Source organism: Cyprinus carpio, chromosome A7 (genome assembly GCF_018340385.1).
Source record: "Cyprinus carpio isolate SPL01 chromosome A7, ASM1834038v1, whole genome shotgun sequence".
NCBI lineage: Eukaryota > Metazoa > Chordata > Actinopteri > Cypriniformes > Cyprinidae > Cyprinus > Cyprinus carpio.
In genome coordinates this window covers 29297282-29310755 of record NC_056578.1, presented here as the reverse complement: position 1 = coordinate 29310755, position 13474 = coordinate 29297282, and the positions used below count along the sequence as shown (strand labels likewise).

General features: G+C 38.1%; 2 protein-coding genes across 3 annotated transcripts; both read left to right on the top strand.

The window, feature by feature from the left end:
• The first annotated feature begins 875 nt into the window (after positions 1–875).
• On the top strand, positions 876–3446 carry tmem208 (transmembrane protein 208). Its single transcript, XM_019108054.2, has 6 exons — positions 876–1108; positions 1264–1359; positions 1456–1515; positions 2148–2284; positions 2407–2491; positions 2582–3446. The coding sequence occupies exons 1-6, from the start codon at positions 1103–1105 to the stop codon at positions 2723–2725; spliced, it is 528 nt and encodes a 175-aa protein (XP_018963599.1). The 5' UTR covers positions 876–1102; the 3' UTR covers positions 2726–3446.
• A 520-nt stretch (positions 3447–3966) lies between these two features.
• Positions 3967–13319, top strand: LOC109094324 (katanin p80 WD40 repeat-containing subunit B1). Of its 2 annotated transcripts, none has more exons than XM_042760742.1 (19): positions 3967–4207; positions 6008–6143; positions 6256–6386; positions 6465–6582; positions 7246–7346; positions 7515–7556; positions 7954–8037; positions 8137–8252; positions 8386–8457; positions 8577–8727; positions 8980–9164; positions 9669–9820; positions 9941–10059; positions 10141–10359; positions 10851–11000; positions 11211–11287; positions 11367–11441; positions 11953–12069; positions 12478–13319. In XM_042760742.1, the coding sequence occupies exons 2-19, from the start codon at positions 6104–6106 to the stop codon at positions 12611–12613; spliced, it is 2085 nt and encodes a 694-aa protein (XP_042616676.1). In that variant the 5' UTR covers positions 3967–4207; positions 6008–6103; the 3' UTR covers positions 12614–13319. The 2 variants fall into 2 exon arrangements, with proteins under 2 accessions (XP_042616676.1, XP_042616677.1); XM_042760743.1 differs by lacking the exon at positions 3967–4207 and adding an exon at positions 4259–4403.
• Positions 13320–13474: the final 155 nt, after the last annotated feature.

Sequence of the window (13474 nt, the reverse complement as noted above, 5' to 3'; positions counted from 1 at the left end):
GTCTGTACCTACTCCAGTGAGGCACAACCTTAATTTTCAGTTTTCAGCCAATGTTCAGTTTTCAGCATCAGATATTCTTAAAATAAAATGAACTGACAAAAATAAGCTTATTTCACAAATGAGCACTGCGATTGAACTCTACTCAACTGTGACTGGTGCAGTCAATATATGCCCACTTGGCACATTGTTCACAACAAATTGTTCTTAGACTTTGCTCTTGGTTTTTGGCTTATCATAACATCATGAGACGTTATGTCCTTCAGCATTGGTCTTTTTTTTTTTTTTTTTTACCTCAAAACCCTTTAACTTACAAAAAAGGGCAGTGACTTAAAAACTGTTGATTTAATGATATCATATGTCTTTATTGTTAAGATATATGCAATCATTTCAGGAATTCTAGTTAATTCTGCAAGATTTTAAAAAGTGTGTTAAGCTACACATTATATCAACTTACCTCCAAAACAACATTTAGACCTCTGGTAAATGGCCTCTTGGATCAGGACAATTATGCAATATAAAATGACAAACAAGTGTTTAGGAAAGTGTTAGAGGTAGTTCTGTGTGGTTTAGGAGAAATAAAATCTTTTTTATCTTCTTCTTCTTCACCCTTAACCATTGCCTTTATTTCTCTTGTATCCTAAAGTACTTTTGGTATCAGTTTGTTTTGGAGGAGAAAAACTAAAAACCCTTGTACGGTCTAATAGTGTAAAATGCATATATTCGGTTGCTATGATTTATTGTTATTTGTATTGCTATCAAAAATCTATATGTTGAATTTTGTACAGACAAGTTTATTCAAAATGAAAAGCTTTAAATTTGTCATTGCACTGCAGTAGTCATGTACGTACATTAAATTAGCACGAGGTGGCGTCAAGTCCAGTTTGTTTTTGGCATCTGTGACGCTTTCTCCAAGCGCCGGAAACGTGCTCGCGAGCGCTGATGTGTATTTTGCTTAGGTATTATTTGGTAGTTGTTTGGTTTTGATGATCATTCCTTACAATAATAAAAAAAAAAAGATCAGATCCGTTAGTTTTTTTTTAGATGCCTAAAGAGAAAGGCGTAATCAGGAGAAATAGTCGCACGAGAAGGAAACCTCGGGGAGATGGCGGTATGAGACAAGCCTGACTAGCTATTAAATCAGAAACATGATTAATAACTGTGTGTCTTTAAATGTATCCATGTGATAGCTGTATATTGTGACAGGCGAGATTGTGATTTTCTGTGTGTCAGTGCTGTCTTGTTAAGCAATATGTCTTTCGTTAGCCAAAAGGAAAAGTTGGAACCAAAGGCAAAAAACAAATCCACGAAGAAAACCAGGGTTCTCTGAGGTTCTATAGCAGAATCATCCTGGGAGCAAACGTAAGGCATGCATCCGAGTTTCAGTGTGCCTCTGCACATGCTAATGGTTAACATTAAAGACACTTTAATGGATTTCTTGGTGTTGTATTCTTTCAGACTATTTATGCAGTGGTCAATCTCTTGCTCTTTTATAACTCCTCTACATTCTGGACATGGGTAAGTCAGAGTATGATGTGAATAAGAGCATCATCATTTAGCATACGCATGCTTTGTGCTTTTGCATTCAGTGGTGTGTATGAGCAAATCTTGCAAATGCTGCATGCATATCTGCTCGTGGCAAATAGACTAGGTGTTTTCAATCTTTTAGATGCCTTGGACCCCCATAATTATCCTCATATGAGGGGCCCCATTCTAAAATGTTGATGGCATATATTATATATAAATGTATAAAGATCCAGATTGTACTGAAAAATAAATATTTACTTTGTATTGTTACACTATTAAGTATTTTTCCTAATCAGTGTAGTACAGTACTGTAAGGAGTATTATTTATATTTCAATCTTATTTGTTTATATGAATCTTGATTTTGTTAATTTATTTTTACACCTTTGAAACTGCTTTTCTCTGAACTATTTTATGGCCCCTCTAGCACTCCCTTGCGGACCCCAGTTTGAAAAACCGTGATATAGACAGTAATATCCATTTCTCTACCTCTAGGGCTTTGCTTAATTTTTAATTAGACCACTGTATATGGGGTTTTCGCTCAACAGTGAGATGATAAACTTTTGGCGGTTTCCAATCTTTTGGTAAATGTAATTCACTTCTCTCTTTGTCTTCTTTGCACCAGTTCTTTCTCCTGTTCGCAGTGGCGGTCTACATTGGCAGCTACAAATCTATGTCAGCAATGGCCAAACCTGCATTTGCTGAAGATGGGAGCTTGCTGGATGGAGGGATTGACCTTAATATGGAACAGGGCATGGCAGAGTGAGTGGGATGTTTAATCTGTACATTTATTTCCCCTTTGTATGTGTATTTCCAGACAGTGCTAAATACTTTTCATGACCATAACGTTTTTTTATTTTTTTAATACATATATTGACATGCAGACACCTGAAGGATGTGATTCTTCTTACTGCTATTGTTCAGGTCCTCAGCACTCTGTCATCCTACTTCTGGTACTTCTGGCTGTTGGTGAGACTAATTGCTCTGAGTGTGATATCTTTGAGGTTTCACAATTACATTTTTACTGAAACTGTATCATTTGCTTTCTCTTCACACCAGGCACCTGCAAGGGCTTTGCATTTATTGTGGGTGAGCTTCCTGGGCCCCTGGTTTTCTGCTGAATCACAGGCAGCCCCTGAAGAGAACGAGAAGAATGACAAGAAACAGAGGCGTCAGGAAAGACGACAGATGAAGAGATTCTAGACCTGTCCGTGTTTATTTTTTATTTTTTTACGTTTATTGTACAATTACAAAGAACATGCAATCTAAATTATTCTGAGATATTTGTTAGGACAGGTTAGTCCAGACAATAGAAGAGCACTGTAAAGTGCCTTTGACTTTCTCTCACTTGTCATGAACTGCTCCGTCCTTTTCAGCCCTTTGGTTCCTTTCTCTTACTTTGTCCATCTTAAAATCTCTAGCTCAGGTGTGCCTCTGAGTGGGGCTCCACAAGTGAGTTAAACTCACACAAAATGCATTTGCTTACTATAGTGAGCTTTCATATCATTAGTTTCAGTTGCTTTTGAGTACTTTTCAGCAGGTGCAGCTACAGTTTCAGAAATTTAGACCTGAGGCTGTATGAGCTTCACCAACCAACCACATGACGTTTCACAGCACTTGAGTTTGGCTTTTAGAATTCCCTCTTTGGCCTTTCAGAAAATATCGTTTTTATTCTGTATCGGGGGAATCATGTGCTGAATCAGTATCAAAGGTAATTATCTTTGACATGTTGTGCTCTGGAGAAGCTACAGGTGCTGCCTTGAGGGAACACAAAGTAGATAAGGATAAAAAATTATAATTGATTTAACATTTCAGTGGACTAAAGAAATTAGCAAAACTGTGTCTTGACAACCTGATAAAAATAAGTTGCTTCAGCTGAAATTTATGGAGAGCCAATGATTCTAAATAAACTATTATAAAATGATGAGCTGATGTGAATTTTCTTTTAAAACTGATATAATCATACCCCAGTTCCTGGCTCATTTGGACCCAGTCCTGGATGAGCATGGGACCTTGGAATGGATCATTCGGACAACATTCCTGGAGACTGTCCCAACACAACATGCTTTAATGTCAAACACACTTGGTTCAACTGATGAGCTTTTTAGTAGTGTTTTCAAAGACCTGAAATATATTATTAGATGATTACTGTTGAGGGGCCTTCAGAATTAGGCAAGAGGTTCTTTTTAATTTTGATAACCCCTGGTGCTGTACATTTCAGATTTTTCCCTTGTCTGAACTTCAGGCTGGAACCTCAGCTAAGTGACTTGAAATAAATAAGGGGTATCAAACTCAGTTCCTTTAGGGCCACATCCCTGCAGAGTTTAGATGCAACCCTAATTAAATGCACCTGATCCAACTAATCAAGTCCTTCAGGCTTATTTGAAAACTATGGTATGTATGTATGTTTGAGCAGGGTTGCAAATAAACTCTTAAGGGGCTGCGGCCCTCCAGGAACTGAGTTTGACGTGACATCCCTGTGTTAAATAAAGACTGCTGCAGAACCCGGATTGAGATCAAGACGTGAATCCAATGCGCATGCGCACGGTGAAATGCGCGCACTCGAATCTTTTCTCGTCCTAACTAATCTTTTTCCCATTAGTGCTGATCTGATCTGTCTGTCTGCAGACTGCAGCCATGAGAGTCTCCATTTAATTCAGACTGACCGTCACCAACACAAGGAAGGTAAGGAGAACTGTTGCTATGCTACCGCTAACTTGGTTAGCAACCAATCAGAAACAACACGACAACAGGAACATTTAAGCGTGTAAAGTGGGTCGACGTTTATCCGTCGAGTGGGTTATCGTCAACTTTCCTCTCATAAATATACGCCAACGGTTCCTGGACTTTAACAGCGTCACACAGCAGATAAGACAATCAAGTAAATGCGGGATATTTGTTTCCAGTTCAGATGAGTTGGTTAGCCACCTTGTTAAGCTAGCGGAAAGTTATCCGACAACAACAAGTTTAAGTCTCTAACGTTAACCTGTTAACGTTACTATGTGTATCAGTAAGGCTTGTTAGTAAAGCCTTTAACGGAGTTAAAAAGAGATAAGGATGGAAAGAAGATTGATCGCTTAAAAACTGTTTATTTTCACATACAAGTGCTAGCGGTGATGCATGCTCGCGTGGCGAAGTGACTTCAGATGGATATACCTCGATGATATGTTCAATCTAGCACCAGTTTCGGGCTTTATTTAAGTGGGTGTATGTATAAATGTTTAATTCGACTACTTAGGTTAGGTTTCAGCCACACGTGAAAGATCATAGTTTGAAACGGCGTTACACGACTGCTCTTTGTCCATAAACGCCTTGCATTTGAGCGCTTTCTCATGATAAACATGATTTTACATCGAATAACTGCTTTAACTGGTGTTCTGTGAGCTTCAAAGAACAATGTGTGTTTACTATCGGGGTAACATGACACCTAACGTTACCTGGGACAAAGAAGCCACCCCTTGCTAATCTTGTTTATAATTTAAAATGTAGTAAGTGAATAACCAATAAAAAGATTAGTCTGAAATGTAAATTTATTCTATAACTTGTATACGAATGTATTAATGTTTAGTTGCCGATATTATAATTATGTATGTCATCATAGCAACACTATCATTTAAAACTAAATGAGTTGACTCAATTAGCCTGTAGTTTTTAATGCATATCGAGAATGTAAGAAATTTACTTTTTTAATTCATGGAATTATTGAAAAACAACCCAATAAATTGCAATGAGTTAAAAAAAAAAAAAAAGTAAAGTCTTATGTCTTACCCCAAAGGACTCATTTTATTTTTTTTCACATTTCAAATTTTAAAAACAGTAGTGTCTACAAATTCCACATTAATGTAGAAGCACAAAAGCTTATTCAACATGATGCAATGTCACAGATCTTTTATTTTTTAGATACACAATTACATCAATTAACCTCAAGACTTTTGACTGAAATGTCAGAAATGTTATTCAGATGAAATGAAGTAAAGAACATAGCTGCTCATTAAATGTTTTGAGATGTTTTCAAGAGAAAAAAAGAAGTTGGGATTTTGTGAAAAAGTTGTTTACTTGCAAGAAAAGGTAAAGCAAGTTCATGAAATGGTTTAAAAATAAAAACTTTTTTTCTGTCTTTCGTCTGTCAGATTTCACACATATTAGACCAAATCTGACCTGTACTTTAAAAGCCAGTCGTGAAAGGTCAAGGATGAAGTGTCATGTTGCAGCTTAAAAAATAAAAACAAAATAGGCTTTATGTATTAATTTTGTTTCTTAAATTTTGCCCCTCACACATTGTTCTCTATAGACCCAGGTAATTGTTCATAATACAACTATAATCTAAGCTTTAAGATGTATTCATTCATTATCTAATGGCAGAATGTGATCTGTCCAAAAGTGATGAAAGAGGGACACTTTTTGGTGTGGGGTGTCCTGAAGTTTAGAGTGCTTATGCTCCGCATATTTACTCTGCTGTCTGTCTTTGAACTTTCACTTTAACAGATGGACAGAGAAGATAAAGTAAAACGGTCACATTCCTAACATTTATGTGTTGGTGAAATGAGCAGAGTGAGTTGACTCAATCACACGATCATCAAAATGGCTCTCACCAACACCACTATAACATCATGGAAACTGCGTGAGTATAAATTCCTGGCCTTGAGATGGCAGAATGTTTTAAATAGTCAAGATCTCTGTTTGAAGTTGTGGTAAATGTGACTGGCTTTTATTTTGTCATGCTTGTTGTTCAGAGGAGATTGTGGCTCACTCCAGCAATGTGTCTTCACTGGTGTTGGGGAAAGCGTCTGGGCGCCTGCTGGCCACTGGCGGCGAGGACTGCAGAGTCAATATCTGGGCTGTCAGCAAACCAAACTGCATTATGGTAAAACCCCCTCTGTTGTTTATTTGAGAGAAATAAGTGTCTCGCAGCTATTTGATGCAGTGTATGTCTGTTGTGTAGAGTCTGACGGGCCACACCAGCCCTGTGGAGTGTATCCAGTTCAACAGCTCTGAAGAGCGTGTGGTGGCCGGTTCTCAGTCTGGCTCTCTCCGGCTTTGGGATTTGGAGGCTGCTAAAAGTATGCGGTTTGTGCTACAGCTTTTGCAGTTTGGTTAACATAAAATCTTAAGAAACTGGGTGAATCTCTTAAAAAATCTTGTATCAAATCTAAGGAAAATGTGGAGCGCAAGTTGATCTCCAAAATCAAGAGAAGGGTCCCCCTTTATATTGGGTGTCATTAATTTCTGTGTACTTGTGTCAAATTGTTAGGAAAGACACAATTCAAAGTGGGTCTGAGTTTAGAAATTATATTTTGAAAATATTCTAATGGTGCTAAATATAAACTTCATTTTATTTGTGGTAAAATTGCATCTTTAGGGTCATATGGTGAAATATGATGCACAACTTTCTTGACAGTCTTTGAGATTCACCCAGTCGATGTTAACTGATAAGTCATGGGCATAAATGTGTCTGCCTGCTTTTGAATTGACACACTAATGGGGCACCAGGCCAATATTTGATGTAGAGAGAGATGATTTAGAAACGCAAATGTAGTGAAATGGCATTCCTCTTGCTTTCTGGGATGATTAAATGAACCTGTTTGGTGGGAGAGGTCCTGTAGTGATCCTTCCATCCTGATCCATGAAGACATGCACAGGGGCCATCTGACCAGAAACACTTTCTGAGATGGACAAATCATTCAAAGTATGTTTATCCACAGCCTAATTAATTTCTTTTTTAGTTCTGCGCACTTTGATGGGGCACAAGGCCAGTGTCTGCAGTCTGGATTTTCACCCCATGGGAGAATACCTGGCGTCTGGCTCTGTGGATAGCAATATTAAGGTGCGTTATATGCATTTGACTTGAAAGTTGTATAAAAAGTTGTATGCTTTATAGAGTAATCAAAGAATTTGATTCTTACTCATGTGCTATGTTTTATTGAGATTGTGTATTTCTTCAAAGTGTAATATACTTGTTTGTTTGTTTTTTTTTTGTTTTTTTTTTGTCTAGTTGTGGGATGTGAGAAGGAAAGGATGTGTGTTCAGATATAAGGCAAGTACAAGACTGATGTTGGGTTTGTGTGTCTGTACAATCAGAAGCCAGGCTAATCACTCTTAAAAGTCAGTTGTGTCTGAGCTCATGATTAATCTGTGGATTAGTGAGGTGCTCTCAATCTATCTTACTCTACTGTTTTGTGTAATGGTGTATTTTGTCTTGTATTGCAAGATTCAGCCTTTGGTTTATGTGCTTTCTCTTTAAAACAGGAAATCCATTTTGTGTTTAAAAGGCTTTAAATGCAAAACCAATAAAATGTGCCTTTTTTTTTTTTTTTTTTTTTTTTTTTTTTTTTTTTTTTTTTTTTTTTTTTAAATCTGGTACACATGCACAAGCTCTTAATGAATGTGGCGATGGCCTTGTTTATGCGGTTAATATTAATGTTTCTTTGCAGGGTCACACTCAGCCTGTGCACTGTCTAGCCTTCAGTCCCGATGGGAAGTGGCTTGCTTCAGCCAGTGATGACAGCACAATAAAGGTGAGAGCTATGCTGAACATCTCAATTTTGGACTTTATCTTCCCTTGTTAAATGAAGGAATGGTTTTTAATGTGTACACTCATTCTGCTTCCCATCTAGCTGTGGGATCTGATAGCAGGCAAGATGATCACTGAATTCACATCACACACATCAGCAGTCAATGTTGTGCAATTCCACCCCAATGAGTACCTGCTCGCCTCTGGGAGTGCAGATCGGTACTGAGTGTTTGTGTGTGACGTTGTGTTTGTCTGACTGTCTATAAATGTGGCTTAAGTTTAAATGTTCAGTGCTGCTTTTGCCCAGGTTTATTCTGGCACCCTCTTTATGTATTTTGTGTATTTGCTGCAGGACTGTTAAGCTGTGGGACCTGGAGAAATTCAACATGATTGGCTCGTCAGAGGGCGAGACGGGAGCTGTGAGGTGATTATCTGCTTTCTAGTCTGGATATGTTTGGCTTTTCTCTGTTTGACCCCAAGCTGAAATCTGTTTTTTTTTTTTGTTTTTTTTTTTTTTTTTTTTTTTTTCCTCCCTTTCCTCAGGAGTATATTGTTTAATCCTGATGGTAGCTGTTTGTACAGTGGCTCGGAGAACACACTACGAGTGTATGGCTGGGAGCCTGACCGCTGCTTTGACGTAGTGCATGTAGGCTGGGGCAAAGTTTCTGACCTGGCCATCAGCAACAACCAAATGGTTTGTACTTCATCTTTTACACTTTACATACAGACGTGGAGCTGTACTATTTTGTGAACTAGCATTCCTCTTTCTTTCTGGGATGATTAAATAAACCTGTTTGGTGGGAGAGGTCCCGTAGTGACCATTTCCACTCTGATCTCTGAAGACGTGTACAGGGGCCATCTGACCGGAAATTACTTCTGGGAAACACTTCTGGAGGAAAATGTTAAAAGGCGTTTTAACAGTGTCTGTCATCCATCTCTTCAATAGATTGCGGTGTCCTACAGTCAAAATAATGTGAGCTGGTACGTCGTTGATCTCAGCCGAGTGAAGAAGTCAGGATCTGTGATCCAAGGGCTGATTCAGGACAAGCCAATCCCAGCTCCCACATCTGCACTAGGAACAACACTAAGGCGAAATTACGAACGACCCACTACATCCTGCACTGGACAGGAGTGAGATTCTTTTTGTCTTACTTGTGGATGTACATTGCATACACTCATGTAGACCTTAGAAAGTCACGTCTGGAAAATAACATCAGCATGGTGTTTTTACACTCACTGTACCTTAAACGGCATGGTGTTACTGTTAACCACAGTAAATGTTCAAAAGGTTCCCAGGGAATGTGTGAATTTAAATATTTAGCTTGAAGGCAGTTGCTTTTGATTAAAAGCTTAAATCTAAATTACTTATTTGCAAAGGTGTGTTAAATTAATCACAGGCTTTAACATTGTTAGAAAAGTCAGAAATCACAAATACTGTTCTTTTGACCTTTTTATTCAAAGAATCCTGGAGAGACGTTTACAAATAAATGCAGCTATTGTGCGCATAAGAGACTTAAGAAATTATTAAAAATCTTACTGACCCCAAACTTTTGAATTGTGTATCTCTATCTTAACATGTCATAACAGTGCAAAAACGAAATGCATTTAAGGCTGCTGATCTTGTGCTTCGTGTAGGATGAAGCAGAGTTCAGAGGCCGATCGCCGGAGTCCAGAAGGAGAGAGGAGAAGCCCCAGCAGTGAGGATGAGAAAGAAGACAAAGAGAGCAGTGCAGAAATCACCAACCCAGAAGATTATAAAGAGATCTTTCAGCCACACAGTGTCATCTGTGAGTTTTAGTTGCACAAAATTAGGTTAGGCAATTTTCACATGCTGCTTCACATGTGCCATGGTATATAATCTCATTTGCTTTTGTTTCTGGTCTTTCCTGTTCTGTTTTTCCATGCAGCACGTACGCCACCTAAAAGAACAGAACCTTTCCCAGCTCCCCTAGAGCACTCTTTCTCAGAGAGTGTACTTGAGAAACCTGGCCCGGCGGTTAAGATTGTAACTCCAGTAATAGACAGGGTAGGTTTTCCATTTCTTAAATGTCTCTTGATAAAGCACGTCCTAAGTGTAGGCCGTGATTTGATGATTGTGTATTTTCAGGCAGGACAGTTGAAAGGTCCCATTACCTCCTCTACTCCAGTTCAAAGAGTGGAACCGACAGTGATCGCTGCTGCTCCCCGTCCAGTAGCAGTGGTGACCACATCAGTGACCTCTCCCTCTCGTCCTGTGGTTACGACCACCAAACCTAAACCTTCTACAGGAATCATCCTCTCAGCACGCAACGAGCCAATTGGCCTCAATGCAGGGGACTTCCTTTCTGTGAGTTCAATGGATGTTTAACATTACTGTCTAGCACTATTGTTCCCTTAAGATGATTCGCTTTTGTATTATGCTGTGTTCATGTCGTGTATGAATTGCTTTAATTATTAGATTCTTGGAGCTGTTCACAACCTTTTGATAACCTGTTTCTATGGTAATGTTGATATCCCTAAATGGATCCATGAGTGGCTTTGTTGATAAATATAGCAATTCTTCATTACTACCAATTCATCTCATACAAAATGCTAAAGAACAAAGAGTGCTCTAGGTTATATTGTGCATTTTTCTTTTGTAGCCAGAGTCGGCTGTCACCAATCTAGGACACTATTCCTTTGCTCCTTATTTACCCCTAAAGGGTGCATGTTAGTACCTTTTTTAGGGTACATAATACCTAAAATATACATTGTTGCCTTTTTAAAAGAGTATTATACTGACCACTTTTGTACCAGTTATGTAATGCTGAGTCATTCGGTTGAGTACTGTTTTAACAGCATGCACGAAACGCTAAAGCCGGGGTGATGGGAGATGAAGAGGCGTTAGCACAGATCAGGAAGGGGCATGACACCATGTGCGTAATGCTGACCAGTCGATATAAAAACCTGGACACAGTACGCTCCGTCTGGGCCAGTGGAGATGTCAAGGTAAGTGCAACAGCACTCAAGCTGATGAGCTTTGGTAAATAGTGGGACAAACGGATCGTAACGAGAGATCTGTTACTGGCTGATGGATACATTTACTGCGGCACATCGAAAATGTATTTCTAATGTAATCTAGTAAATGCCGTAATGGGCTATTATTGAAAGCAGCAGTACACTAAAAGCAGTGTTTGCATTTCCCTGCATGTTGCCCAGACTTCCCTGGATTCAGCTGTATCTATGAATGATCTTTCTATTGTGGTGGACGTCCTTAACATACTCAACCTTAAACCGTAAGCATCCACACGCATGATTACTCACTTCCCAGCATCATTTTAGCAGAAGTTATAATAACAATTTATTCTCTTTTAGTTCACTGTGGAAATTGGACCTCTGCACGTCCATCTTGCCACAGATTGAGGATTTGCTGCAGAGCAAATATGAAAGGTGACTTACTAATGGTTATAATTTTAACTGTGCTGCTGTCTATGTATGTAACCCATCTGAGAGGCAGGTCTGTCTGTGTATTTTGTTGGACTGGGATGGGTTTTAACAACTTTAGGACCCTGTGCTTGTAAATAAATTTTATTTCTGTACGTATTGCGTATACTTGTATAGTAATTTTACTATATTACACTTCTTTTTATTAAAGCGTTAAATGGAAATTTTTCCATTACACATGGGCAAAATATTGGGTGTATTTTATTTTAATTTATGCTTCATGCTAACATCAGAATCCGGTGAGCGTCTCTTGTACAGCTCCGAGGAGGTGCTAATACATTTCCTGCTCGCAAAAAGCATTTCAGATCAGTTGCTTAATCTCTTTTTTGATTGCTTGGGTGATAGTACATTAATTATGGATTTAAACAGCGAGCAAGTTTACAAGGTTTTGAGATGGATCTATCAACACTGTATAGGCAAGGCAATCAAGTAACACATTTTCCTTGTCTTTCTACAGTTATGTACAGACTGGCTGTATATCTTTAAAGCTGATTCTGAAGCGTTTTTGGCCTTTAATCTCAGACACGCTGGCTGCTCCTCCATCTGTAGGAGTAGACATTACTCGAGAGGAGAGGTTAGTACACAAACACCCATGCTGTGAAATTTTTTTTTTTTTTTTTTTTTTTTTTTTTTTTTTTTTTTTTAGCTTGAGTCTCTGTGTTAGTTATTGTTTTTTTTTTTTTTTTTTTTTTTATAAACATTCCTTAACTTTTTCTGGGTTTGCTGTGCTGGCTGATCTACTGATGATCCTCACTTTAGCCAAACATATTCTGCCCATGGCTAACAATGTAACCAAATAAGTTTAACTAAAGCAAAGTGTTAGTTTAATTTTGCCTTTTAATGAGCCAATAGCTGCTAAATGGTAAATTATTAGAGGAGATCCCTGCAGTTTAAGCAGATGTTTGTTTGTGGTTTTTGTCATGTGACTAGAACGGGTTTTGTGTCGGGCTGTTGTACAAGGTTTTTTTTTTTTTTTTTTCAGGCATCAGAAATGTAAAGCATGCTATAAGCAGCTGAAGAACCTCAGTAATGTTGTGAAGAACCGGGCGGAGCAGGTTGGTCGTCATGGCAGCACTTTCAAAGAGCTACAGCTACTTATGGCCCCACTGGACTGCTGACACACACACTCCTCAATCTCCAAACACACAGCTCAGTCATAAAGAGCCCATAATGAGGCAAAGTACTGAGCTTCATGACAACTTGAATGGACTTTTCACCTAGCACTTACACAAGTGTGTGTGTGTGTGCTCACACACAAGACCACTTTGGAGTATTTATATAGGTTTTTGGTGGTTATTTTCCTAGTGGGTAAACATTGATTTGTCTACTGGTTTCCTTTTCCTTTTATTTATTTTTTTTTTCTTTTCTTTTGAATCCACAGCTTGTTTTTGTAAACACTAATAATAAAGACGAACTTTCATATGAAAGAATTTACCAAAAACATTAAGTATTCTTTAAACTTTTTATATAATATAAAAATAAATGATTCCTTACATGCTACATTACAGTGAAAATTAGCCTTAAAGGTTTTTAGATGCTGCTGATATTTGAGGTCATGCTTTTAAAACTGAATACAGCCTGAGCAAACAACCCTTAAGAAAATTAACCATGGTATTACTGTAGTAGCCATGGTATTTTGGTGCATATACCATAGTACTACTGTAGTAATATTCAATTTGAAATGAAGCATAAGGGTGCTTGTAAATAATTCAGTTTCATATTCATTTACTAAATCCTGTTCTGTGATGAATGCTTTGTGCAGAAACCTTTGCTTGGTCAACCGAGAAAATGTTTGAGCTTCATAATAAAAATGCAATGACAATGTTTCAGTGCAGATAGTTGTTTTTATGGTCATTACACAGAAGCTTCATAACACAGACATGGGTAGAAAAATATACCACAACATTCCTCTGTAAGCATAACATAATCTCCATCTGCATTTAACAATAATATATATATTTTGTCAAAAGTTAAGACTT

Coding starts and splice junctions, on each gene's coding strand:
- tmem208 (XM_019108054.2), top strand. Junction 1,516..2,147: donor CCTCTACATTCTGGACATGG/GTAAGTCAGAGT, acceptor TCTTTGCACCAG/TTCTTTCTCCTGTTCGCAGT. Junction 2,285..2,406: donor ATGGAACAGGGCATGGCAGA/GTGAGTGGGATG, acceptor ATTGACATGCAG/ACACCTGAAGGATGTGATTC.
- LOC109094324 (XM_042760742.1), top strand. CDS start 6,104: ATGGCTCTCACCAACACCACTATAACATCATGGAAACTGC. Junction 8,038..8,136: donor GTGATGACAGCACAATAAAG/GTGAGAGCTATG, acceptor CTTCCCATCTAG/CTGTGGGATCTGATAGCAGG. Junction 11,001..11,210: donor GGGCCAGTGGAGATGTCAAG/GTAAGTGCAACA, acceptor CATGTTGCCCAG/ACTTCCCTGGATTCAGCTGT.